The following is a 26,541-nucleotide window of genomic DNA, read 5'->3' on the forward strand; positions in this document are numbered from 1 at the left end:
CTGAGGCAGAAGCCCTGGTGGGCCCTGCACCCCCACTCCAACCCTGGCAATACATGTTGTGTGTATGGGGGATAATGTGAACTGCTAAAAAAGCTTGGGTTGCAGACGCCATTTCCTGTGTTGCTTGACTGGCAAGAAGAGGATGAAGTGGGGCAGAACTGTTGAGGAAGATGTAGACAGACAACCAGGCAGAAGATCCTGTATTTAACTGAAAAAAAAATTGATTTACTGTGTGACTAGAAGACATAACTAGATGTAGAGTATCAATACTGGGGATATAAAGCAACAATGTGGGATCCCCAGCTTTTAACTTGTGAGTTGCGCTCAGATGTAAAACCTGTTGGTAAGCTGCGCAAGTATGAAAATATGTTCTTTGGGGGATGAAATAAGGACTGTGATTGGCTAATGTTACCCCATGTGGACTGCTGGCCTGCAGGGAGTTCTGAAGTAAAACTGGGTCTCTGTGTTTTCAAAACTTCAAGTCAAGAGATTCAAAAATAGGAACCCACTTTGTGGCCACTGGGAACAACATTAAAGGGGAGATGAGCAACAAGTTGCCCACAAGCCACTGGTTGGGGGTTGTTGATGAAGGATATACTTGTGGCAATGCCAACTGCTAAGGTTGTCACTAATAGCTTCCTGGAGAAAGGTGAGGCTATGAAAAGGTGTTTATGTGAGGGTGCCAATCTAACTCATCCCCATTTTGGACCTCACATCTCATACACCTGAAAAGAAAAAGCTACAACAACTTGGTTTTGAACCCACATGTAGGCTCTGAATGAACCCCTAAGCGTGACTGGGTTGACAAGATATACTTTCCATTGATTTACGATATATTTCACATAAAACACAGCTTTATTAACGTTTTTTTTGCAATCACATTGAGGAACACAAAGAATTTTACATGAGCAATGGACTGTGGTCCCATGTGTCTTAAAGCAAACAATGAACCCTAAAACAAAATGAGAACGCGGGCGGACAGAACTATTCCAAGCAACACAAACAGCATGCATATAGAAGAACACAGAACACATCTCATACATTATATTGCTGTAAGGTTCACCTAACATGGAAAATGTACAAAAAGGAGAAATAGGTCATTTGCATTAATGAAAAATACATTTTTTTGTCTACAAAGGAATATCTAATACAAGAAAATAAATATTGCAACGTAAGCCAAAAATAATTTATAATTGCTCTTTTCAATATATTTTCAATATTTCTTTTTATATTAACAAATGGCACATCACTTTTATTTTTTCTTATAAAACAAAGACAGGAGCAGTTTCTCCTGCGACATTCATATTGTTATCTGCATCTGATGTGAAAGTACTGTTTCACTTGTTGAATGGAGAAAGGAGGATTTTCCCTTAAAGAACAACCAGAAATCAAGGACTTGTTTGGGCTGAGAAAATTTGACGGGCCTCCCCCCCATCCCCAAAGGAAGAGGGGTGCTCTGTGAAAGTAGAAATATAAAATAGCTTTCAACATTGGGCCAATACATAAAGCTTACTTTGGAAAAGTGTCTTCTACAGATTTTATTATCACTGTTTTGATTTCCCACAATGCCTTGCATTCTCTTCACAGGACTGGGAATGACAGAACATGCAAGGCATTGTGGGAACCTGAGTCTTGGCTGGAGCAGTGCCGACAGCTGCTACACTGTTTCAGTGGTTTATGTAGTCAGGAAGAGCAGTGCAGGGAATAGAATTATTGCTTTCAATAGTAATTATATTTACAAAAAAACATTAGAAGTGATTAACTCATACATGGGAAAGGTTCTTAAAATTATACTCTCTTCAATAGGCAGAATTCGCTTAATTATATAAAAATATATGTTATATAATTCCTGGCCGTGCTGATTAGAAGGATATTATCAAGTTGATACATGAAACAAACTGTTCTTAATGAATTCTCAAAAGGTTAGTCACTTTTAATCTTGCATAAAGAGGGTAAAGCAAATAACGGCTGTATGGCCGGGAAAACCCATCAAAGGATCCCAAAATCTTAAATTGTAGCAATAAGTAACACTGTGAGATAGGGGAGATTATCAAGGCAAACAAAAGGGATCCAGGGGTTATATAGAGTAACATAACCCTGCCCAGATCATTATAAGTGCTTAAAAAACCCCAAAACATTTATGGACATTTTTGTGATGATTTTAGGTTTGTTTTACCCAAGTAAAGTGCATTTAACCTAAGGGAAATAATAGCAAGGCAAGGGTTCCGGCACGTGGGCACTGAGCCACAGGGATGCACAGGTCCTGGGATTCGTTGCTGCCAAACAGACAAGGAAGGATCAGTGACACCAATGGGTCAGCACACAAGAATAGTGGAATACAGGAAATTTTAAAATGTGCTGTTTGCCCACTGATGCCTATACCCCTTGGGCAGCAGCAAAAGGCCATTTGAAAGTAACCCAAGCAACATGCCCCATAGAGTGCCTGGTAGATTGTAATGTAATGATTGTTCTCTGGTTCATAGAAGAATGGAATCATTTGCAGGAACATGGTCAGTTTGTACCTGTTGGCAGGTTAGGTCCCATTCTGAGCCCTGCCTATCGGATGCTCCTGTGTGTGTGCCTTAGGCCAAATTTTTTATATGAAATACGGCTTCACACTGAATCCTGGTTGTTCTTTAAAGGAAATCCAGCAGTTATTTTGTTTCCGGTCCAGATCAGGCGAGTAACTAAAGCAGGAAGCTAGGAAGCGGTGGGTTGTGACGATTTTTGTTTCTAACCGTAGTTGAACTGAAGCACACAGAAGCAAGAACAATTAAAATGCAGCATATTCATTACTGGTATGAGACCTATACTAAATTGTTGTATCTAAACACTAACCAAGCATGTTACAGTGAACTTAGTCCTAGTAACGGTATTGAACATAGTTAAACATATTAAACCTTCAGTGACTCCTGTAGTAGGGAAAGGAGCTTGTAACGTTTCAATACTGGGTTCTGTTAAGGGAACACTAATGACTCTATTCTATAGCATTAGGGATGCCAAACCTCTGCTGGTACAGCTCTTTCTCTCTATATTACATGAAAAACACATCTCTCTATATAATATTACATATGCTGCTTTTAACAGTCTGGAGAATGCAATATTAACCCTCTATTTCCGTCATCTCTACTCCAGAGTATCAGGAATTAAAAATTGCATCCTCCAACAGTTAAAAGGCACAAAGGCCTAGAAGTCACTAAAACCACCATGTCTATGCCTGCTAATAGAACAACATTCCCTTGCAATAGAATGCAACAGGCATTTCAGCATTAGTGTTCCTTTAATACTAACCAGCCAAAATGACACAATAAACCCTCTGTCATCCTGGTCATTACCCTGCAGTACACTGAAGACTTTCCTGCAATTCGATGGGTTAATAATTGGCTTTGCTGAATATAGACACTTTTGTCACATGACCGAAAACCGTGCATGTTTTATTATCACATAACAAAGTAATAGGAGACTGAAATGTCATGATAAAGGGTTGTTTTTTACCCTCCTATTCAACTTATCCTTTAGGAAAATGCAACTGCAGGAATGATTTACCCCCACCCCCATACAAAGGTACGGTTTTAACCCCTTGAAGTGCTGGTCTTGATGCTCCCAGAGGGAATTAGAGAAAACCTCCATTGGTAGAACAGGTCTGTGTGATTTAAAGCAAAAGAGCAGGGCTTGCAGTCATGGCGGACAAGACACAGCAGCTGGGATTCTATTGGTGCTTGCTGTGAGCTCAGTGGGGTCCAACTTAGCTTCTGGATTTGCGTCTCCGAATATCTGGTCATGTCCATGCTGCTAACTGTGTTGAGTTGTTTGTATACTGAAGTACTCTTTGGCATTTTTAAAATAAATCTTCTGTGTGATTTTGCTTTGCTGGAAAGTGAAAGATTTGGGGGCTGCAGAAACACCCCACCTTTGAAGAACTGAATGAAAGGTGACAATTTTATTCTATCGTTTTTCCTTGATCTGACCTGTGTTGTTTTTCCCTGAGCTCACACTAGGGGTCACTCCAATTGAAGAAAATGATCCGACGTCTCTGACCGTTAGGATGTTTGTAATGAAATGAACGAGTGCAAACACCTACACATGCCTGAATAATTGGCTTTCTGAAGCATTTAGACATGGTTTAAGGCTTGTAAGGGACCTTTAAATGGTGTGATCTATTACTTTTGTGTCTGAGAGTCCCTGTGATTGAACAAAGATGATTGTTGAGATATCCCTGTAAAACCAAAAGAAAACAAAAACAACACTCAAATGAAACAAACGACCTCTCTGAAGCCCTGAACAAGCTTTGTGGCCCTTTTGGCAGCAAAGAGTCCAACTATACATATAACAGAATCAAAATGACAACAACCTCCAAAGGGAAGGCAACAAGCCCATCCCCTCTAAATTGTCACATGATAAAACTACACCAAACAATAAAGGAAAGGGATAGTTTTTCTTAGTATTTTTTTTTTTTTTTTTACACCCTTGTTATGATTTTAGCATATTGGCCACACAAAACGCTTGAATTTATTTATAAAGATCGCTTAAAAGTTGAAGTGCAAACAAGATAAAGACCTGAGACATATACGTCTATACAATTGAAGCCAATGTAGATACACCATAAAGCAATGTCTGAAGCTGGTACTTGGTGCTAGCCCTAAGAGATAAACAAGGCTGTTTCACCTGTGATGATATGAGAATATGGATTGTCTGTAAGAGGGATCTCCAATAGGCGGCCCTCCAACTGTTGTCCAGCTACAAGCCCCATCATCCTCAGGGAGAACAGCCGCCATTTGCACATCTCTAAAACAGATGGTTCCTAAAACTGGAAGCGCTGCAGGAACGTTATTTACCAATAAAAAGTCATCATTGTACTTTTGCACAATGGGGTTCATTATATTTTACGTAAATACAGCTTAATAAACAACAGCTATATGTGACTGAGAGACATGCTAAAGCATGGACCACACTTAGCCCTATGACCGTGGAAAGGGTCTACAGGACTTCATTTTTCTGCCCTTCTAACAAAGAAAGCGTTATCCGTTTGCAGTAGGGTGAGTCCCCTGTTCCTTGGAGTGAATAGGAAGCGCTATTACATGTACAGTTTTATGGAAAATGACAAGCGTCACTTGTTCCATATAGTGCAAACTAACACAAGATCAGCTGTCCTATGGTTTAGTCTCAGATCCATCTTAGAAATCCATCTTGGAAAGAGGAGAGGGTCACAAGCTATCAGCATGTACTCAGCAGACTTGGGAATTCCAACTGTTTATTCAACAATCTTCCTTCTACCGTGTGTTGTGATGAATGTCAATAAATAACTCTAAATGACTGGATGAGTGGAACATACCACTGTAAGTGATTCACAACTTCATATTGCAATATTCTAGTAAGAATAACCATAAAATATCCTATACCAAGTGTATTCCCACAGATTATTTTTTTTTTTAACGGTAGCGGAACCACCAAGTCGGGATATTCATGATTTAGGTGAGATTCTATATTGTTAACAATGGCAAGAAAGCGACAAGACATTCCATTACCACAAGGGATTTTCAATGGGCCATCATATAACTGTTGGTATGGTAAACCAAGTGTTAATGATATAGAATCTCCTAATATTTACCTGTTCCAGTACAGGGAGGTCCATGTTTGCATGCCAGGACCCTCCAGCCCACTGTTCTGACACAATTTGCTGGCAGGTCAGATATAAATGGCCTTAGGTGAGATTAGAAAATAAATCTGACAACTGTGTGTATTTCCCATACTGTAAATATACTGGATGTTTGTATTGAACAAAGCTCAGACCTCTGCTATCTCTCACAGCTGTAAAACCACTGAAGCCCTGGACGGAAGAAAGGAAGTTTGGGGAACAGAGCTAAAACAGAGGCTCAGCTTTAGTTGCCTTCCTCCACCTGTAAGTGCTTTCTTCAAATAAGCTTTTTTGTGCTTTATGTCTTTTTTTTCTTTGCTTATTTTACTAATAGCTTCCCCTGCAGCATTTTAGCAGAGAATGTGAAAGTTTATTAAGGTAGCTGTCTCAGCCATACAACTGCCTTTACCAGGTTTTCCTTTAAATAATGCCCATTGAACTGTGTAAGATCTCATCTACGGCCGAGCTCCCTTCTGCACTGCTCTTTAAGCAGAAGAAACATCCCATCATGCTTCTATCTGCTTCATTTGCAAAATGCCAAAGGGCAAAGACAGTATCTGTGTGAGGCTTAAGGAGGCTCAAAGTAGAGAAAGACAACTGTGCTGAACTTTGTATGTGTGTTTGCAGAAACAAATGTATACATATAGGTATATATATATATATTTATGTATGTGTTCTTATAAATATGTTTGTATATATTGATAGACAAACACATACAGAAATATATAATCGTTAAAGCCAAAATAAGCTTGAATAGAAGCAGGCAGAATTTATAAATGACAGTCCTATGAAATTCTCTGGAAAGTTATGATGCCAAAATGCTCATTCTAACAATGTCATCGTTTGAGGACTCAAACTGGTTTAGCTGCACTCTTCCTTCCCTGGATTCCTCTTCTGAGTCGGTCATTTCTGCATCTGAATAGTAGCCATCAGTCTCATCCAAATGGCAGTTAAGCTTGGGCATTTTAGTGACATTAGGTCTATTTGCAGCTTCAGAGGCCTCCATTTTTGATTCCAATCTCGTTTCTATCCCCTTTGGTAATTTAAACCTCACCACTGATTTCGGACAACCCAGTGAGGCAGGCACTTTGACTAGAGAATCAGACTTGGGTTGAGCACATTTAATTGTCTTCTCTCCATTGGTTAAAGGACATGTGTCGGAGCCATTGGCTTTTGGAGCAGGGGAATGGGTCGGTCCCTTTTTAGAAGCCTTTCTGTCGCTAGGTCCTTTGCGGTCCACTTGCACCTTGGCAATTCCTTTACCGTTTCTGCTGGATTTTGAATTCTGGTTACTTGGCTTCTCAGTCTGATCTGGCGAACACTTTATGTTGTTCCACTCCATTAAATCATCTTTATGACACTTAAAAATGTTACTTGGGCTGCTTCTTGGCATTTTTTTTTTACCATTCATTCTCGTTTTGGTTTTCAGTTTCCTTAGAGTTTCAGTCTGTTTGAAAGAAGACTTCAGTGAATTATCCATCATGAAACTCAACAGGGTCTCCTCGTCTTGCAGCAGCTCTTCAGAAAGAAGCCCCGAAGTGTTGGTTTCATGGCGACCGTGGTTTAAAGACCACTGACTCATTTTCATATTCTCGGTACTGATCTGAACAGACTGGGCCAACCAGCTGCTGAAAAATGTTCCATCGATAGGGAAGGATGTGGACAAGCCTAAATGAATGAAGAATAAATAGATAAAAACCATCAGCGTTCACCAGTTATTAAAAAGAAAACCAACACAATTTCACAAATGCTAACATAAATGTAAAAATGTAATTTAAAAAAACATATAACTTACAAATATCTAAATAAAAAGCCTTAGTACTGTGTAAGGTGGACTAATGGCAGCACATCAAATACAGAAAGGATAGGTGCAACAGTAAGAAGAGAATTAAGAAGGAAGAGAAGGCAAGAACAAGGTGATCAATGTAAGTTGTATAATATTAACACATTGTCCTACAGCAGGGGTTGCAAATACGTCGACTGCGGTCCACCAGTCGTTCCCCAGTGGATTTCTGGTGGACCGCGATGAAGCCGGGGATGCGGAAGTGCTGCGTGAATGTGTACGTATGCCTGGTCATCGGTCGATCGCAAAGCCATCCCTGTCCTACAGGCACACTCAACCTCAATCCATACTGAGGAGAGGATTTAGCACCCACCTGTAATCTAACTCAAAAAAAACGGACCGGAACAGGGATTTACTCATCTGCGGGGTGATCCCCTGTGCTTATTGTGGCTACAGATTGCACACAACATTTAGGGAGCGTGGTTCTTTGTATGTGAGAGAATGACCCTATGGATGAACAGGTCCGTGTGCCAGTCTATTTCTTTAAGTTGTATAATATTAGCTTTCCAGTCCTTCACATGCTATTACTTATCTATCAATCAATTATACCTCTCTAAAAATAAAGGCAACACGCAACAAACACTGTTCAGTGTAATCTTCACAGGCAACATTTTTATATAGGGTTGGAAAATGGGCAGAGTATAAGCGGGACTGGCTTTATAAGGGGTAACCTGTCAGTAGAGACGGTCAGGAAAGAAGGTATTACAAATTTATCAGCAATTACACTGCTGGGCTTGTCAAATACTGGCCTTGTGGTAACCCTATTTTTATCACATGAAATTGACATGTATGACAATTATATGAAATGCCTGAATATACACTTTGTATATATTGGTAAAAGAGTAAAAGATGAAAAAAAGACTTCATCATTGGAAGTTTTGTGCTTTTGGTCTTTCTGTTAATGCAACAAAAGGACGCACAGCTGCTGACAGGATTAAATATGGGTGATTATGTTGGCTTTGATTAAATACATTTGGCTAGGAGATCTGGCATGCTGTAATAATTATCCAGGTAATGAATGTAAAAGCATGGTGTAGCACCTCAGTGTTATCCAAAGATCTGAAACTGTGTTGCCAATTACAAGGGAAATCATAACCAAGGGGGAAGCACTAAAGAGATACAATGGTAACATGATAAGCACGGAACAGGTATGGGATCTATTATCCAGAATGCGGGGGACCTAGGGTTTTCTAGGTAAGGAATCAATCCATTGGATCACTGTACCTTAAGCCTAATAAAAATGATTTAAACATAACAAGAATAAACAAAATAACAAAAATAAACTCAATAGGATTGTTTTGCCTCCAATATAAATTCATCCAGTGTAGTTACCATCAAGTACAACTACTGTTTTATTATTACAGCTGTGGGATCAGTTATCCGGAAATCTGTTATCCAGAAAGTTCCAAATTATTGGAAGGCCATCTCCCAGAGAGTCAATTTTATGTAAATAATTCTAATTTTTAAAACCGATTTCCTTTTTCTCTGTAATAATAAAACAGTACCTGTACTTGATCCCAACTAAGATATAATTACCCCTTATTGGGGCAGAACAGCCCTATTGGGTTTATTTAATGGTTAAATGATTCCCTTTTCTCTGTAATAATAAAACAGTACCTGTACTTGATCCCAACTAAGATATAATTACCCCTTATTGGGGGCAGAACAGCCCTATTGGGTTTATTTAATGGTTAAATGATTCCCTTTTCTCTGTAATAATAAAACAGTACCTGTACTTGATCCCAACTAAGATATAATTACCCCTTATTGGGGCAGAACAGCCCTATTGGGTTTATTTAATGGTTAAATGATTCCCTTTTCTCTGTAATAATAAAACAGTACCTGTACTTGATCCCAACTAAGATATAATTACCCCTTATTGGGGGCAGAACAGCCCTATTGGGTTTATTTAATGGTTAAATGATTCCCTTTTCTCTGTAATAATAAAACAGTACCTGTACTTGATCCCAACTAAGATATAATTACCCCTTATTGGGGGCAGAACAGCCCTATTGGGTTTATTTAATGGTTAAATGATTCCCTTTTCTCTGTAATAATAAAACAGTACCTTGTACTTGATCCCAATGAATCCTTACTGGATGCAAAACAATCCTTTTGTGTATATGTACTATTTAAATTAATTTTAAGTAGACTTAAGATATAGAGATCCAAATTACATAAGGATCCCCCTTATCCAGAAAACCCCAGGTCCCAGTTCCAAAACCTGAATAGAGGAAAAAAGTAAATCATTTTTAAAAATTAGAATTATTTGCTCAAAATGGACTCTATGGGAGGTGGCTTTCTTGTAATATGGAACTTTCTGGATAACAGATTTCCAGATAACGGATCCCACAGTTTGGGCTTACCAAGTTCTTCCAAAACAGAATCATTCCCAGTTTTCACCGACTCTTTCTTCTCAGAAGTTCCCTTTTCACCATCACGCCCTTTTCTCTTGGGATCACTTTTTCTCACTTTAGACTTCTTCTTTGATTTCTCTGTAGATTGGAGAGGAAATGCATTTTGTTGAGAGGCTAATACAGCACAGGATTATGGAAATTATATTTTTATTTACAGTTGAAACTATACTGATACATTTCTATCATTGCAGCTGTATCACTAATAAAGTGCTTCTGGGTTGAGGGTGGTATGACTATTCTATAGGCTGGAATTCAAATGTATACAAAGGTCCAGTCTAAAGAAGGTCCAACATGGCTTATCCACAAGTACCCAAAGTCCTTCTTTATCAGTAAATAGTCATGGTTCCCTTGTAAGGGAATTAATGGGGCTGCATCGTTTTGTGTCATCAGTAGCCACCAGGCTACCACCTTCTTATGGCCAATATTAGGCTAATCCTATTATTTGGCCTCCAGGCCAAATGATGGATCATAATGAAAGCCTGTGCCTGATCAACTAGCCAATATGGACCTCACTCTGATTATTAACTCCCATCTAATATATATCTGGCTGATTTTTGGTCAGATATCTACTGGATAGGTTGTTGATAGTGCCCACAGGCAGATGGTTAATTTGAAGAGAGACTTGTACCCAGACTGTACCTAATCCAGGGTGTGTTTAAAGTCATTCTTTAATATAGTGCTTCCTATATAGAATGGTATTCCACTCTATATAGGAATCACTAAATGAAAGAATGAATTTAAACACACCCTGGATTAGGTACAGTCAGAGTACAAGTGTCCTGCACCAACTGGTCATTAATTCTTCCAGCATTCAGTTATATACAGTCCTTTTGGTTCCATTTCCACTACAGAATCCTTAAGATGATAAAACAGACTCACACAATACAGATAGACCCAAGAGTCACTGAGTTCAGACTGCGCAGGATGAATACAAGCGTTATTTGGATGTGTTTGAGAAGTCACCTGTAGAATTTCATGCTCTGTGCAGTTATAGGCTCATTAATAAAAGTACATTCACTAATAAATCATTTAAAAATAAAACAAACCCAATAGGATTGTTTTACCTCCAATAAGGATTAATTATATCAAGTACAAAGTTCTGCTTTATTATTACAGAGAAAAAGGAAACCATTAAAAAAATCTGAATTATTTGATTAAGATGGAGTCTATGGGAAATGGGCTTCCTGTAATTGAGATTTCTGGATAACGGGTTTCCAGATAACAGATCCCATACCTGTACTCAAACAAATAATCCCTTTGTCCAAAACTGTGTCTTAAAGCACAAAAGCTTGATCCTCATCACTGCATATCCCCCACAGTAATACACAAATGGCTATTTCAAAAGTTGCTTGTACATCCAAAATTATCCAAAAACTTTAATACATTGAATATAACGATTTAGGCCTTATTACATACACAATTAGACAAAATACTGTTCATTTTTAATTCCAGCCCGTTCTTTCAACAGGAGAAACAATCCTAGTAAACAGATATTTCAATAGAAAGGGTGAATAAAAGTAATGTTTTGTGCATCCATGTTTCCGAACCAGACTGTCTGCTGAGGAAACCAAACACGTGATGTTTTAGGAGTGTATTCCAAAACCACAAACACTTCTGCACAGAGAGCCAACTAGCCAGACACTCCTCTGGAAAAACCCAATGCAGATTTGGCTCGCTAACTCATAAATTGCTATCAATGACCAAAGAGAAGAAAACGAATGAAACATTTTTTTCTCCCCCCTTTTTTCCTTATGTACGAAACAATTTGCTGTTGACTTAGCCGTGGTCTTTTTATCCATAAGTACCTGCCTTTAGAAATGATTTCATTTAAAAGAAAAAAAAAAAGTAATAAGCACCAGTTTAGACTTCTTGATAGTGATGGGAGGCAGCGACAGAAAACCCCAAACAACTGCCAATAACTTTTGCCAACGTGCCAGATGCGGCTTTCAGAGAAATAAAATATATAAACTTGGCGTCTTGTATCTGTAATTACCATCCAACAAGAATAGGGGTTGTAGGAATGCAGAAATGAGGTCTAGGAAATCGCATGCAACCACTGAATAAATTATTTTCCCCTTGAACTATCAGTGCATTCCATTTCAATCTCTTACGTTCTTAACACATATTATTTAAACAGATCTCTCACAAGGCACCATTTAGCAGGCATTGACCCCATTATAAATCCTTAGGGGAGATGATTAATGAATAGGGGAGACAGTTCGGACCAGTGCCCTTTTTAGAAAGCCAAAGGGAAGCGGGCTACAAGCACGTGCAGTTCAAACAGCCATCTTTGCCGTCATGGCCAAAAAACAAAAGTATGTGATGACTGAATTAATGTCAACTCTTGCTGCATTCAATGACAAATGAATTATTCAATGGCTAGCCAGTAAAAAACAGCCAGGATTGTGTTTTCCTTCAGTGGAATACAAAGAGCGGCAATGAAGGCAACCTAGCGAGCCAATATCTCATTTTAACACCAGGATATAAAGGAACGGCAGTTCAGTAGGTCAAAATGACAGTATAAAAATAAAAATGCATAATAAATGTCACCAGTAGTAGTAGAGCAGCAAGTGGTGTATTTATATGCGAAAACAGCACCTATTTTTTTTTCTTAAAGTCACCAGTCTAAACATCTAAAAATACAGTATTTTAACTGGTCGGATACTGGTTGGATAATGGCACAGAGTGAGTTTGGGCACTTTGCTCATCTTTTTTAAGCAATCCAAGCAGTGGGGCCATACTAATCACCTGAAATATCTAGTTAGAATGGCTTCAAAAGATTGTTGATTGAAAATTTGGACTGCCATATTTTCAGGTAAGAATTGGCTGACAAGCATTCTAGAAAGCGATGCTTCACAGGTTACTAGAAAATACAGCTTTGACTTGTGAAGCTGGGTTGCTTTGAACTGAAATGTTTCTAATGTTATAATGTATAATGACTAGGGTTGGCGAAGGGTCCAGACTCCACTATGACAGTGCAGGACTGAATGTGGCCCTTGACTTATTGGCATGAGCATGTGTCCAAAACGCTTGCAGGGCCCAAGAAAAGACACTTGCTTCACTATTAAGGCAGTTTATTGAAGGGAAGGAGTGCCTACATCAGCACTGATCTGTTTCTTTACTACACTGGGACCCCTTGTGGACTACCAGCAAAAACAAGTAGAAACGTTTGGGGTCACCTCTGTCCTGGCTTCATTTATTCATCCTTCTGGGGAGTGACCAGTCTCCTGGTTTCATTATTTCTTACTCAGTCATTTCTGTTGCTCCTTGTAAAGGCAACACCCTCAACATTTGCCAATACATTTACCAGAGAGGAAGGGAAACCATGATCTTGTTCCTCTTGCCATCAGAATGATGTGGGTTTTGGGCACAAGTTAAATTGAAAGCCATCAATGAAATATGCACACAGGAGCGTACTTCTGCTAAGTCCTTGTCCTAAAGGTGTATCTGCTAATAAAAGCTTTAGCAACTACATGGAATTTACTAGGCTGAATTTCTTGGCAGCAGCTGGCTGTATTGGATAGAGCCAGAATCTAAGTAACAGAACCAATTACCTAGTTCTCCACTCTGTAAAATACCCCTACAATGTCTATGCAACAAAAACTCAAGCACAGCAAAAGCTTGTTCCAACTCATCTCAGTTTGGTAAATATTATACATTTTCCAGTAGTATGAGAACTGCATTAACTAGAAGCACTAGGAATACTTTTTAATGTTTACCTGTTAACCTTCTCAAGCCTTAACTATTTTTTTTATCTCCTCCTCTACCTTACTTCTGTACTACACCCTCAAATATTGCCTTTTTTAAACATCTTTTCTTCACACTGTCACGTTTACTCCTACCATTTCCCCATTATTTTCCCTTTCCACCCTACTACACTACTCTTCTTACATCCCATTTTGTCTCTGTACTCTATAATATCCAATATCCTATGGGGTTTGTCACAACCTCAGGGCCGTGAGTTCCCAGACATAGGGCAGGACCCAAAGAGCAAACGGTTGGTATCACAGGAAAGGCGTTTATTGGAGAAATGGCAAGTAGCCATCAGCAGGTTCCCATAAGCCAGTAGGTGGTAGCCAGCCTGCACTCTTGTTCCTTAGGGAATAGGGAAACACACAGAGTTGGGGGGGGAATCTTCTTGCCCCAGCTAAGGTAGATTCCAGGGAACACAGGGGAGGGTCCTGCCATAGCGAGGTTACACCCCAGACAAAAGGCTCCTTGGAACTCTTGGCAGCCACCTTTGTAGCCAGAAAGGGAGCAGCCCCTGTCGTAAATGCAGAACAGGGTTTGATTCCTTCTGCCAACCCAAAGGCAGCTTCCAGAGGGGCCAATCATAGCTAATCCCACTGTGCCTATGGGAAGCCACCTAGGGAGCATGCCCAGTTCAGTCTTTTGCATTTACCAGACAGAGCACTGCTCTCACAAGGGGTAACTATGTGTATTGTGTCACTATGGGGTCTGGCTTTGTGTGCCCTCACAATAGGGGCAATTACATTGGAAGGGCCAGACAGAGCTGGCTGGCTACACACAATACACACCTAGATGAGATTAACCTACACAATGCATTTGCTACAACAGGTAGGAGGGGGCAGGGGGTACATTTCAGCATAAACAGAAATATCTCATGGTTTCATCCAACTTATACAGTTTGTTATGTCACAGGGTTGGTCTCTCTCATTAGTATGTTCTATTTAAGAGAAGAGAGCAGAAGTAACTTTAAAACTTCTGCCCGTGAAGAGGGCAGGAGTAAAAGAGAAAGAAGAGGAAAGACAGATGTATGAAGTTAAGAGAAAAAAAAAAGATGAGAGAAAGTTGAACTGATCAAATGTAAAACCTCATTTCATAAGGCCACCAGGTTAACTTTTCTTAATGCAACTGGACTAAACATCTACTGATCAGCTCAAAATCACTATATAATGTCTGGGTCTTAGCACAAGGAAATAAAGGTAAGAAAAAAACAGGAAGGGAGAAAAAGGAGAAAAAGTTACAAGGATTCTGTCCTGATTGGTGTTACAATGTATTTTCAAAAATTTGAATAATGGTGTGTGTACCAGCTGGCATTTCTGGTCCTTCCACATATTTAGTGACTTAAAATATAATACTAGTAGTAAGCAGCACCATTTTAAGGACAGGTATGGGACCTGTTATCTGGGATGCTTGGGACCTGGTTTGTTTCAGATAAGGGGATCACCATGCCTTAAGTTTGCTAAAAAACATTTAAAAGTTAAATAAACCCAATAACTAACAGTTAATTATTTGCTTAAATGGACTCTATGGGAGATGTCCTTCCAGTTAAGAGCTGTCTGATTAACAGGTTTCTGGATAAGGCATCCCATACCTGTACTGGGTTTCTCTAGTCTCTGTTAGGATACTAGGAGTTTTAGTAAAACCCTAATCATAGGATTCCATTAATTCTTATTAAAATGTCATATTTTTACAACAATTTAAACATTACATTGACTTTAATTATTACCATTGTGAAGATTTTTCTCAATCAGCTTCATCTGTAGCTGAAAAATCTGCTCTTCTATTTTGCATATGGAGTGTTTCATCTTTTCCCGCCTGGTGATCATATAGCACAGATTTCTTACCTGTGGAGGAATGGGGGTTATGTTATTTAAATATCTAAAAAAAAAAGCATCTAAAATCTAATCAGGATCAATGATAAAAAATAAAACACATGGTAGAAGCTTTGATGAACATGCCTGAAAGGCAGGCAAGAGGGAAGACTACACTTTCCAGAAGAGCCTGAAGGGAAATGAAAGTAAATGGCAGTTCTGCCAGTGGCCTGGAGATCAAATAAAAGTAAAGCACTGCAGGTGACTACACAGTAGTGATATAAGGTGGCTATTTCTTGTATCTATAGTATAGGGTGCACATGTCTCTTACGTGCATTTTATTACAAAATATAATTTTTGTTTTAAAATATTTTTTTTTAAACAAACGTGATTGATCTGCCCTTTTGGAGTGATGTCACTTCCTATTCACTTTCAACTTATGTTGTTCTTGGGCTAGGATATAGTTAACCCACTGCAGGTAGGGCGTGGGAGTGGGACAGCAAAGTCTCTCAGAGGGCTGCAGTGACCCCCTAGATTAAAGTAAATAAGTGTTTGAAGTGGACAATGCTATGGGGCAATGGCACCCTCCCCCACCTTCATATGACACCAGATGCCAATCCTTGGGCTGCTACAGGGGTGAAATACCTGGGGGGGTGTATTCTCAGCAGGGAATTTGACACTGTTTGCACAATGGCAAGTGGACTTTAGGCTGCACAACCACATGCTGTTTAGATTTCTCAGCTATGCCATGCACTCAACAGCCAGTTCCTGTATAGAGCCCCTGCTATATCTGAATCTACACTAGAGTGCAATTCAAGGCACCCTGACCTTACTAGGCCACTAAGCTGGTTCTATACCATCCTCCTGCAGGAGAACTTCTACCCACTGAAACACTTCATCCAGAAATGGCAGCAGGGCTTCCCCAAAGGTAGATATGGGGACTTGGGAAGAAATCCTAAACCAATATACATACTAAGTTTCTCAAACATGTGTACCTGGCACCTCACAGGCCAGCCTAGATCGACCCTGGCTATCTTGATTTCTGCCCTTAATTTAACCTAGACCAAGGTAATTATATGCACATGTTTTGGGAGTGCTCCAGGATCCAACAATTCTGGACCGAGATTGTGACCTTCAATGACACAACCCTGGGACCCCCATACATACACTCCCTGGCACTTTGCCTGCTGGGATACACAAAAGGACTCTTGACAACTAAAAGGAACTGTGTTTCCTTCAGCCTTTTCATTTTGCTAAAAAGCAATCCTTGTGACATGGAAAGTGACAGCCCCATCAACTGTGGGCTTTTGGAAAATGTTGTCCCCAGTCAAAGACTGTTGGGGAAATCTGGGATGGCTGGCTGAGGTCAAAGCAAAATGACCCTCAAGAAACCCGCTAAACTGTAAAGGCAGGTTGCTGCTCTCTGACAACTTTGTTTTTAAATTCAACCACATACCAAAAACCAACACGATACCATGCAGAGTACTTTCTCCGTTTTTATTGACAAAGCTATGTGTTAACATTGGCTCATAAGGTGGCCACAATAAGGTGGCTACAATTGCAATCATTCCCACAACCACTGGTCGTAAGAAAGAAAGTTTGTCCACTTTAGTAACCTTAAGAGCTGAATCTTCAGATATGCAGGTAAAAACAAAGGAACTCTTTACCCCTATCAGATAATTCAGCATTCCAATGCCCGGGCACCTTCAAAGGCACCTATCAAAATTTTCAGTCCTGCACAATCGACATGGCAACCAATATCCAAGGCTTTTACCAATATCAGTTGCCCCGTCTCCCACATACGCGCACAGATTACTTTGTTCCATACGATAATATTGGTGCGTGTATGGCCATCTTTAGCTCTCTCTCTTTCCTCTTTGCTATTCTGCCTTTTTTCCTTTTTGTTTCTTTTTAGGGTTTAAAAAAGCAATAAAAAAATCTTTCAAAACAACTCAAAAAAACTCAAATAAAAGATTATGCAGATGCAATCAATATACCAGTGGATTCCTTATGATACTTTGTCTAAAAGTAGGTACTCTGGTCCGGCCTATGCTGCAGGGGATAAAAGAGTAAATGACACATTGATCTGAGCTTGATTAGACGCAAATCTGCTAGGAGGAAATGCTAAATAACATAGGCTGTCATTACAATTAATAAGTAGTTTAATATTGCCTTTCCTGCTGTTGTGTTTTTACCACATAATGACCTACAGCCATAGCTGACAGTGAAAAGCACTTAGCTGCCTGACTTCCATTCTTGTTTTTATAATACTGAAATGACTGCGGCTACAAGTCTATTTGACATATTAAGCACCAGTTTTATGCGTGATATTTGCTTCAAGGTATTCGTTTCCACAACAATAGATGGCAGTGAATGTTATATATTCCTGAGTTATTTCTACTTCAATATGTACATTTGCCATTTTGACACAAAGGTAAATATTTTAAATGACTTAAAATCTTTGCTATAAAGAAATACTGAAAATGTAGCCTATAAATATGAAAACTATTTGCCTGATTTAAGCAATTTAGTCGTCACTAGCTAAACTTGATGCCCTTGGCTAAATACACATAGCAGTTCAAAGAACAGACTTACATTTACAAATGAAAAATAAATCTAACTATATGCAGCCGGATTATCTGTGCATGTGGTGATCGCTGATCAAAGTGGCCAGGCCTCAGGTGTGGTGCCAAGGCTGCGCTGGACATAAATACAGCCCTGAGCTTAGCCTCTTTAGAGTCCCTCTATTAAAATAATTTCCTTTTGGGGATTTACCAGTCTATTTTGTCTACCCCTGTCGATTTAAACTCTTCTAATGCATATTAATATATTATACATAAATAGCTCTTGGTGCTGCAGACTGACTGCTTTGTACAGCTAAGCTTATTCTCCACATATACTCCTTCTACCATGGCTAAATCCATAGCCATAACCTAATATTTATTAACATGTTGTCTGCCCCTTACTGCCCAGATTGCCAGTTTGTCCAAATGTCAATATAAGGATCACATATCACTGGCAAACAGTTACTTTGCTTGCAATATCCGTTTCAATTTATTAAAAAGAACCCTGGTCCAATGCACCACATTTTTTTTAATAAAAATATTCTTACCCTTTCCAAATCTTGTCTGAGGTGTGTAAATAGCTTTAGCCTTCTGTAAAGCACATCTTGTTCTTGCTGAGCCAAATTGTCCACTTCATCTGTTTTCGGAATTAGAAGAGGTTTGTTGAAATTTGCCTTTCTCTTTAACTTCCAGTACTGGTAAATAAAGTCTACCAGATTCTTGTTCATATCAAGATTTTCAGCCACGTCTTCTGGTTTGACAAGCTCATGAAAGTCATCCTCCAGCTCCATGAGTTTCTGCTTTCTAAGGGTCACTTTTTCCAGATCCTGCTTGGTTTGGTCAGCTTCAACCTGAGCAACAGAGGAAGATGGTCTTTGGCCACGTTGGTCCTCAGATTTGTTGGGTCTACTACTGTGCTCCAGGCAGAAAGACTTAAACTTTACTTCGTCATTCTCAGATAAGGTAGTGTGCATTTCCAGGTTGTGGTCAAAGGCGCAGGTAACATGGAAAGCAGTTACGCAAGCTGGCATAGAACACTGAAAGTGAAACAAAAAAAGTCAGAAAATATCCAATATTCAAGGAAGTGCAATCATTTATATATAAAAGAAATGGCAATAGGAATTCAAGCTATATGTCCTTATTCAAATCCATGAAAGCTGTTCATTTTTTTAGAAACCAGTATTAAAGTACTATATAGGTGGTAAAACATACCAACCAAACTAGCTAAAATGCTGCTTATTACTACAGGTATAGTATCCATTATCTGAAAACCCGCTATCCCGAACGTTCTGAATTATGGGAAGGCCAACTCCCATAGACTCCTTTTTAATCAAATAATTTACATTTTTAAAAATGGTTTTAATTTTCTCTGTAATAATAAAACAGTACCTGTACTTGATCCCAACTATGATATAATTACCCCTTATTGGGGGCAGAACAGCCCTATTGGGTTTATTTAATGGTTAAATGATTCCCTTTTCTCTGTAATAATAAAACAGTACCTGTACTTGATCCCAACTAAGATATAATTAATCCTTATTGGAGGCAAAACAATCCTATTGGGTAAATTTATGTTTAAATGATGGAACCTGTACCACTTCACAATGATGGATATAAAGTGGATACAAATGTTCCTTTAAAAATATATGGTTGGAATGCAAAAATGTGCAAGGTAAGGTATTCCTTTATTCAGAAACCCGTTACCCAGATAGTTCCGAATTACATGAAAGCCATTAAGCAAATCATTGTAATTTGTAAAAATGATTTTCTCTTTCTCTGTAATTATAAAACAGTACCTTGTACTTGATGGTAACTAGCCTGCATGAATCCATATTGGTGGAAAAGCAAGCCTATTGGGTTTATTTATTGCTTAAATCCCTTAACTGGAAAACCCCTGATCCCAAGCATTATGGATAACAGGCCCAAAAGCTGTACTGATAATTACAATTTCAAATTCTCCTTTAACAAAACTTCTCAACTTAGATTTAAGAACTGCAATTATTCATCTTCTGGCTGTGATCAGATTACTTATGGCAAGAAACAAACTATTTTTTAGTTCTTCAGGAGGAATAATATGCCAAGAGCATGGCACAAATTAGGCAAGCAAAAATGAAAGTAAAAATGGGATTGTTTGTCATACAAAGCAGTTAATACAGGAAATGTATTTGTGACTGTTTAAATGCAAATTATTGTATTACATGTCCGTGCATGTATGCATATTTATAACAAGGTTTATATAAAAAACAAAATAAGTATGAGTAAACATAAACCTCCTATTCTCTTTTTCTCCTGAAAAAAGTACAAATGGAAACGAAAGACAGAAAAAAGTAGATTTCTCTCTATCTAGGAAGGACACAGAGGTTAAACTTTTTGGCGCAGCTATACAGTCCCCTGAGCCGACAGAGCACTCGGATCTGCCGGCAGTACCATGCAGCTGTTGGTACAATACTGACCATTCTAATTAGTATAAATCAATTACGCAGAGAGTGGATTCCATGCATTTAACACACACATCATTGCCATGCAAATCAGATACTGTACTTTGTACGCCGACATCTTAGGTTCCCTGGCATCTCTAGAAAAAATGCTGGCAGGTCAGCCAAAGGTTTCACACAATACAGGTCAAGTGTATATCAGATTCCAGGATTTCTGTGCCACGTTATGCCATGATGTCTTTTACTTGATCATTTAGAACATTTAGTCGGCACCAACAAAAGACCACGGAGGAACCAACTGAAGTGCTATGCTGCTATAAAATTCACCCTATGCTAAAGCATAAAAAACATGACATTATTCCACTCATCATAATTTTTGTTTTCTGGACACACCTTCAATGGCAGCATTAATCAATGGGTTAATCCATTTTGCAGGTCAATGAAAAGGACCCCTCTATAACAAAAAGGTTAACCCCTCCCGTACTCACAGATTAAAGCTGTCCCACATAGGGCTTGTGTACATTTGGCGAATGTTGCTACGGAATGTGAACCAAAACAGAAATTACCGTGACTATGTAACTACTTTCTGTTTCTCTAGTTACCCCTGGAGCTTTACATATGGGTAGGAAACAGAATACATTCAAACCAAAACAAGCTGTATTCAGCCAAGTGTACAACAGACTGCAATATTTTTTCTTCCAAATCTAACTCTTTGCGAAGAAATGACCCGTAATATTATTTACTGACCATCTTGCTGAACTGCATACTGTTCCTAGCAATGTCCTGGCTTCCTTCACCCCGTAATGTGCCAATGCCCTGGTGTAATGGGCTTTAAACCCCATGCACATGTTTCAGCCTGCTGTTTTGTAGGCTTTCACTTTTTAAAAAATTCACTATTAGGCAAAAATGATCTACCAGTTGATGGGTTTTCTTAGACAGTGCTTTTCTGAGGCCACTAGGAATTTAAAAAAAAAAGGTCATTCATATTTTCTCAAAGCACTTGTTCTTTCTAGATATATTTAATGCCCTTGACCAGATCCAAGGTGTGCCTCAAAATTTCTTCCTCTGATTTTGGAGATTGACAAAAAGAAGGAAGAGTAACTTATAAATCCATATAAATTTTTTAAACAACTTTCTTAACAGCAACACTACTTGAAAGGCTCCAAGTAGAGGTAACTGCTACTAGCACCACCTTCAAGGCAAGATTCCACAGGGACCAAAGGCTCAAAAGGGTGCTTGGTTAAGATGTTTAAAGCAAACGTTCCAGAGATGAAAGGATCTTCCTTCTGCACAGTCTGACACTCATTGAAGAACTGGATTAATGGCTGTAAGGTCCAGCCCAGAGAGAAACTGAAATGTAACACTTTTACATCCATCCAACGGACAAAAAAAAAGTACGGGGAAGCTTAAAGTTTTGAATTTGTTAAGGGGAAGTCCAGTCCGGTCCGTTGGCCTGCAGGGAGGATTAACCCACTGGTAAATGCAGGCCATTGGTGACTAGGAAATGCCTATTACATAAGAAAGGCTAGAGGACTGGAGTACCAAAGTACTATAGTATAAAACTGGCTTAAAGAAAAATACAGATTAATCAAAAGAACATCAAGCTTGTATGCGCTTCTATGTTTCATTTTGGGAAATATAAAGCAACAGCATGAGAAGATAAAAAAGCAATAGGGATCCGCATCAACACTAAAGGAACCATCTGGCACAGCTGATATGAATAAGCATTTACCAATAAATGCCTCAACACAAAGAATCTGCTTAATAAAATAGTCTCATAGCTCGTATGTTAGATGTTAGATCATCTCAGAAGTAAGAGTTTTGGGCCTGCATAGTCGTTTTCTCACACAGAAATTACTGTATAATTTGATAACTAAATGCCCAATGTGGAAAACAGCAGAAGATTCAGCTCCTGAATACATTTTAACATATAGCACTACAGACATTTAAGACAGGGAGACATATTAATACAACGAAACCAGCAAGCTGTAATGTGCCAGTACTTTATAGCACCGGGATGGGACATATTATCCAGAAAGCCAGTTTTTCTCATAGGGTCCCATTTAAACAAACAATCCTTCAATTCTGAGTTGTAATTGTAAGTCAGTACGACATACCCAGTGATAACTAACTCAGCATAATTCTATTTCCATGGCAAAATATTGGTGTTTCCTAATGTTTAAGAGTAATGGCAGACAATAATGTGCCCTGTGAGACAACAAATCTCCTGAAAATATCTTAGCATTGGTGTCAGTGTTCATTGCCGGCACTAAAACATTTGAATCATGCAATCGACAGAAAATGTAGAAGGCAATTTACGACAGTTAAGTGATTCATGTGTTACCAGTTATTTTTAGTCCTTCTGGTGCCTGCCAGAAACAGGGAATAGGAAGGAATAGCCAATCACTGCACTGCAGTCACAAGAAAGACAGGCTTCAGTTCCCTATCAGGTCAGCCTAGCTGCTGATTGGTTCCTATCCTACAGTGCAGTGTGCTGAGAGCCATGGCCCCCCTGCACAGCCTGGGAAAGTTGCCAGCTGCGTTGGAACAGATAGGGAGTGCTAGCAAGGTTTATGGAGAAATTTTTAGTCAATCAGCCAGAAACACAAATTTTCCAAGCACATTCTATATATAAACCCAGGCCCCAAGTAGTCCAGTTAACAGATCCAATACCTGTATTAGATTTTCAGAAGCTGAAAGGGAACTGTCATTTACATAAACATGTGCATCCCTTAAAGCAGTGATCCCCAACCAGTGGCTCCGGGGCAACATGTTGCTCACCAACCCCTTGGATGTTGCTCTCGGTGCCCCCAAATCAGGTAGCTAATATTGAATTCCTGACTTGGGGGCAAGTTTTGGTTGAATAAAAACAAGATTTACCCCCAAATAAAGCCCCCTGTAAGCTGATAGTGTGCAAAGAGGCTGCCTAATAGCCAATCTTAGCCCTTATTTGGCTCCTCCATGAACTTTTATGGTGCTTATGTTGCTCTCCAAGTCTTTTTACATTTGACTGTGGCTCACGAGTAAGAAAGGTTGGGGATCCCAACTTTAAAGGATGCTTAGCAATGAAAAAGTTCATTAGGTTGCTTCCTCAACCTAACACATTTTTCCCATTGTAAACAACTCAACCCTTGCTTACTATCACCATCATTATAGGAGCCCAGGAGCAGTAACCAATAGCAACCTATCAGTGGGAAGAATTTACTGGTCACCTGTTTAAAAGCAAACATCTAATTGGTTGCTATGGGTTACTGGGCAAACTTATTGCCTTTTATTACACATGGGGGTTTATGTTTAGTCTTAAATCTGTCAAGGACTGACTACATAAACGAAAAAAAGTTAGGTTAAGGAACAAAAAAATAAACAAACATTCACTACACTTTAGTAGTTTTTTAACAATCGCCAGAGGTTCCCTTTAAGATACCAGGCAGTATGTTTTAGAGTGCAGGCAGTGCAACAGTGGTGATGCATTTGATTTTGAAAAAAGATATTTATAATTATTTTTAAAGATAACTCCGGCCAAAACAACTGGTATGTGACAGGTGTGGATGGAGTGTGCCAAATGCCACAACTAATCAAATTATATATTAAACCTGTTGTTTCAGTTCAAACAAATTCCAACTCATGCAACACCAGTCAATACTTATTAAAGGGGCGGTTCACTGTTAAACTTTCAATATGTTATAGAATGTCCCATTCCTAGCAAATTTGAAATTGGTTTTCATTATTTCCTTTTTTTTTTTTTTTAATAGTCTTTGAATTATTTGCCCTCCTTTGCCCTGACTTTTTCCAGCCTTCAAATCGGGGTCACTGACCCCAGCAGCTGCCATTTTATGATTATTTTTTTTTTTTTTTTTACTTATCTATCTATGCAGACCCTCTTTTTCCAACTCTTGTCCAAACTACTGCCTGGTTGCTAGGATAATGTGCACCCTAGCAACTACATAGCTGCTAATATTACGAACTGGAGAGCTGATAGAGAAAAAGCTAAATAACTGAAAAACCATTATAAAAAAAAAAAAAAACCAATAACAACAGAGCGAATGCAATAAGTTCTTTGTAGTGAATTGGATTTTTTCTGCAAATAGATATGCGGCTTGATTTTAGTTTCACATTTCAAGTGTCTCCTATTTCATAGAGAGATTTTCCTAGATACAAGTTCAAGAAATAAATGCCTTTGCAGGATCACCCACAGGAAAATAACAAGGAATTAATGGTGCACTATTAGGAAATCTATTAGGCCTCTGTTAATTAAGACACAATCATCTTGTCTGCCTGACACTAAATCAATAATTACAAAGCAAGTCAGATATTTGCTTTGGATCTAACCACTTGGAACCAACCATCATTTGCCTTAAACCAAATACGGAAATCAATGTGGTCGAGATCGCTACCAAAAGAGGTAAATGCCTGCTGCAATGAATGAAACCTCTGAGCGTGTTTAACCCTTTTTGTTTCAGCGCAGTTAGTGCACATTCCCCATAATACAAAGTAACATGCCCTCACCTTAAAATGGTTAACGTTGCTTACTGTAATACACTAGTGCTAGCAATAATTTGCTATTTCCAGCTGTTAAAAAGTAGCAAAGCTGCACTAATGAAATACTTTAAGGGTGTTATAGCCTGGAGATGACATCTTTAGCTGCCTTGAGTATTTTGCCGCTTAAGCACCAATAGCTGATGCGGAAGGCAATAGCCATGTCAAACATCTGGTGTTTGCTGTCATTTGATGGCCTGCATTTTATGGCCTGGATGAAATCTGGCATTCATAATGTAGTTTCACCCCGAGACAGGTCTTGAACCCAGACTTCCTGAAGCCCTGTGCCAATAGAATTCATAACTTGAGACAACAGATGTTACAGTTTATATTTAGCTGTGGAAATAAAGTGTAATCACCTGGGAACTTTCTCCCCCTCTTTATTTTCAAAAGACTGATATCTTTCTATGCATCGGTTTGTGAGACACCTTTTGTTTTTGCTGGCCTTTCTTGTTTTTCAATTAAGTGTGCTAAGGGGAAAAATACAGGTGCTAAGCAAAGGCTAAAATGCTGGCATTTAAAGTGTGAGATTTCTTTTAAAAACAAAAATCAAATCAGATTCAAATCAGAGCAGTTATGCACACACGCTGCCCACTCTGTTGGGTGAAAAAACACAATATAATATATACAATGTATAGAAACAAGAGACTTGAGCAGTGTGGCATGCAGAGTAACACAGCCACCACTTACAAATAGGGAGCATTCAGTGTCTGTTTGCTTATTGTGCTCCATAAGATTTACCAAATAAGAAATTAGGCTGATGCCACACCAGGCATATGGCGTATATTTCCGGCAAGCTGAAAAACGCTTGCCAAAAATATGTGCCATACGCACCATATGCCCCTACCTGTGCCTGCACCGGAATGAATGAGATATGCTCGGGTGCAGGCACATGTAGCCAATATCTGCATAAAAACGCAAGAGAATGCAAAGTCTCGTGTTTTTATGCGTATTTTGGCTACGTGTGCCTGCATCCGAGCACATTCCATTCATGCCGGTGCAGGCACAGGTAGGAGCGTATGGCGCATATTTTCAGCAAGTGTTTTTCAGCTACGCCATGTGTGGCATCAGCCTAAAGGAAGGAAAAGGTGCAAATTAACTTGTTACATGCGGTTTGTATGAAAAAAAAAATAATATGTCAGTCCAGTGGGGACTCTAATACAGTGTTTTGGCCTGCTCCCTAAAGGTTCTTTTGCAAAGCTCGGTGTTTGATAGACTGATGTGCTCTCTCAGGTACACCTGACTTATTATATATAATTTATATTCCACAGTGCTGTTATAAATGTGTGTATAAACTGACCATACAGATTAGATACAAAAATACAAGATGTAAAGAGCTTACAATCTAAAATGAGAACGGAAATCAGACACAAGATGTTAGTTTGCCTCAACAACAATTAGGTTCTCCCATGTCATATCCATCTCATACCATGTTGTTTGTTGAAAGGTCCAAATAGTTAAGATTCATAATGGTTGTGGCAATGCATTTACATAGGTAGCCCCATTTTTAATACATGCGTGGTTTTAGTTGTATTCTTGTGGTTGTTTCCAAC

General features: G+C 39.0%; 1 protein-coding gene across 2 annotated transcripts in view; it reads right to left on the bottom strand.

Moving 5' to 3' along the window:
• Positions 1-834: 834 nt before the first annotated feature.
• jade2 (jade family PHD finger 2) overlaps positions 835-26,541 on the bottom strand; it is a 120,555-nt gene continuing 94,848 nt past the window's right edge. For both annotated transcript variants that reach the window (NM_001374818.1, XM_012958514.3), the window contains 4 exon segments: positions 835-7,303; positions 9,845-9,973; positions 15,369-15,486; positions 18,566-19,054. In NM_001374818.1, coding sequence (NP_001361747.1) covers positions 6,441-7,303; positions 9,845-9,973; positions 15,369-15,486; positions 18,566-19,054 — 1,599 coding nt within the window. In that variant the 3' untranslated portion in view covers positions 835-6,440.

The sequence above is a fragment of the Xenopus tropicalis genome, chromosome 3, assembly GCF_000004195.4.
Source record: "Xenopus tropicalis strain Nigerian chromosome 3, UCB_Xtro_10.0, whole genome shotgun sequence".
NCBI classification, from domain to species: Eukaryota; Metazoa; Chordata; class Amphibia; order Anura; family Pipidae; genus Xenopus; species Xenopus tropicalis.